Source organism: Natator depressus, chromosome 8 (assembly GCF_965152275.1).
Source record: "Natator depressus isolate rNatDep1 chromosome 8, rNatDep2.hap1, whole genome shotgun sequence".
NCBI lineage: Eukaryota > Metazoa > Chordata > Testudines > Cheloniidae > Natator > Natator depressus.
In genome coordinates, this window is record NC_134241.1 from 71,720,307 (window position 1) to 71,722,855 (window position 2,549).

At 51.2% G+C, this 2,549-nt stretch overlaps 1 protein-coding gene across 1 annotated transcript; it reads right to left on the reverse strand.

Moving 5' to 3' along the window:
• Window positions 1-350: 350 nt before the first annotated feature.
• Window positions 351-2,328, reverse strand: LOC141992892 (uncharacterized). Its single transcript, XM_074962225.1, has 2 exons — window positions 1,434-2,328; window positions 351-854 (listed from the first exon to the last, which is right to left on the reverse strand). The coding sequence occupies exons 1-2, from the start codon at window positions 2,014-2,016 to the stop codon at window positions 583-585; spliced, it is 855 nt and encodes a 284-aa protein (XP_074818326.1). The 5' UTR covers window positions 2,017-2,328; the 3' UTR covers window positions 351-582.
• Between the last annotated feature and the right edge of the window lie 221 nt (window positions 2,329-2,549).

A 2,549-nucleotide genomic window follows, 5' to 3' on the forward strand; every position in this document is an offset into this window, starting at 1 on the left:
GGTGCGGTATGCATCAGAGAGGCTTTGAAAACCAGTTTCATGACTGGCCAGGCTACGGTGTGAAAGTTCTGTTTGTTTCTCCTTGATGAAACCCCCCGCCCCTTGGTTCACTCTACTTCCTTGTAAGCTAACCACCCTCCCCTCCTCCCTTTGATCACCTCTTGCAGAGGCAATAAAGTCATTGTTGCTTCACATTCATGCATTCTTTATTCATTCATCACACAAATAGGGGGATGACTACCAAGGTAGCCCAGGAGGGGTGGTGGAGGAGGGAAGGAAAATGCCACACAGCACTTTAAAAGTTTACAACTTTAAAATTTATTGAATGACAGCCTTCTTTTTTGGGGGGCAATCCTCTGTGGTGGAGTGGCTGGTTGGCCGGTGGCCACCCCACCGCGTTCTTGGGCGTCTGGGTGTGGAGGCTATGGAACTTGGGGAGGAGGGCGGTTGGTTACACAGGGGCTGTAGTGGCAGTCTGTGCTCCAGCTGCCTTTGCTGCAGCTCAACCATACACTGGAGCATACTGGTTTGGTCCTCCAGCAGCCTCAGCATTGAATCCTGCCTCCTCTCATCACGCTGTCGTCACATTCGAGCTTCAGCCCTCTCTTCAGCCCGCCACTTACTCTCTTCAGCCCGCCACTTACTCTCTTCAGCCCGCCACCTCTCCTCCTGGTCATTTTGTGCTTTCCTGCAGTCTGACATTATTTGCCTCCACGCATTCGTCTGTGCTCTGTCAGTGTGGGAGGACAGCATGAGCTCGGAGAACATTTCATCTCGAGTGCGTTTTTTTTTCTTTCTAATCTTCACTAGCCTCTGGGAAGGAGAAGATCCTGTGATCATTGAAACACATGCAGCTGGTGGAGAAAAGAAAAGGGACAGCGGTATTTAAAAAGACACATTTTATAAAACACTGGCTACACTCTTTCAGGGTAAACCTTGCTGTTAACATTACATACATAGCACATGTGCTTTCATTACAAGGTCGCATTTTGCCTCCCCCCACCGCGTGGCTACCCCCTCAACCCTCCCCCCTCCCTGTGGCTAACAGCGGGGAACATTTCTGTTCAGCCGCAGGCAAACAGCCCAGCAGGAATGGGCTCCTCTGAGTGTCCCCTGAAGAAAAGCACCCTATTTCAACCAGGTGACCATGGATTATATCTCACTCTCCTGAGGATAACACATGAACGGATGTTGCTTGAACGCCAGCAAACATACACTGCAATGCTTTGTTGTACAATGATTCCCGAGTACGTGTTACTGGCCTGGAGTGGTATAGTGTCCTACCATGAAGGACGCAATAAGTCTGCCCTCCCCAGAAACCTTTTGCAAAGGCTTTGGGAGTATATCCAGGAGAGCCGCGAATGCCAGGGCAGAGTAATCCTTTCACATGCTTGCTTTTAAACCATGTATAGTATTTTAAAAGGTACACTCACCGGAGGTCCCTTCTCCGCCTGCTGGGTCCAGGAGGCAGCCTTGGGTGGGTTCAGGGGGTACTGGCTCCAGGTCCAGGGTGAGAAACAGTTCCTGGCTGTCGGGAAAACCGGTTTCTCCGCTTGCTTGCTGTGAGCTATCTACAACCTCCTCCTCCTCATCATCTTCTTCGTCCCCAAAACCTGCTTCCGTATTGCCTCCATCTCCATTGAAGGAGTCAAACAACACAGCTGGGGTAGTGGTGGCTGAACCCCCTAAAATGGCATGCAGCTCATCATAGAAGCGGCATGTTTGGGGCTCTGACCCGGAGCGGCCGTTCGCCTCTCTGGTTTTCTGGTAGGCTTGCCTCAGCTCCTTCAGTTTCACGCGGCACTGCTTCGGGTCCCTGTAATGGCCTCTGTCCTTCATGCCCTGGGAGATCTTGACAAAGGTTTTGGCATTTCGAAAATTGGAACGGAGTTCTGATAGCACGGATTCCTCTCCCCATACAGCGATCAGATCCCGTACCTCCCGTTCGGTCCATGCTGGAGCTCTTTTGCGATTCTGAGACTCCATCATGGTCACCTCTGCTGATGAGCTCTGCATGGTCACCTGCAGCTTGCCACGCTGGCCAAACAGGAAATGAGATTCAAAAGTTCGCGGTTCTTTTCCTGTCTACCTGGCCAGTGCATCTGAGTTGAGAGTGCTGTCCAGAGCGGTCAAAATGGAGCACTCTGGGATAGCTCCCGGAGGCCAATACCGTCGAATTGTGTCCACAGTACCCCAAATTCGACCCGGCAAGGCCGATTTAAGCGCTAATCCACTTGTCAGGGGTGGAGTAAGGAAATCGATTTTAAGAGCCCTTTAAGTCGAAATAAAGGGCTTCATCGTGTGGACGGGTGCAGGTTTACATCGATTTAATGCTGCTAAATTCGACCTAAAGTCCTAGTGTAGACCAGGGCACAGAGACCATGAAACAAAACTTCCTCCCACCCCACTGTCCTGCTCGTAACAGCTTATCTAAAGTGATCATCAAGGGAGGGCCATTTCCAGCACAAATCCAGGTTTTCTCACCCTTCCCCCCGCCCCCCCCACAGACACACATACAAACTCACTCTCCTGCTGGTAATAGCCCATCC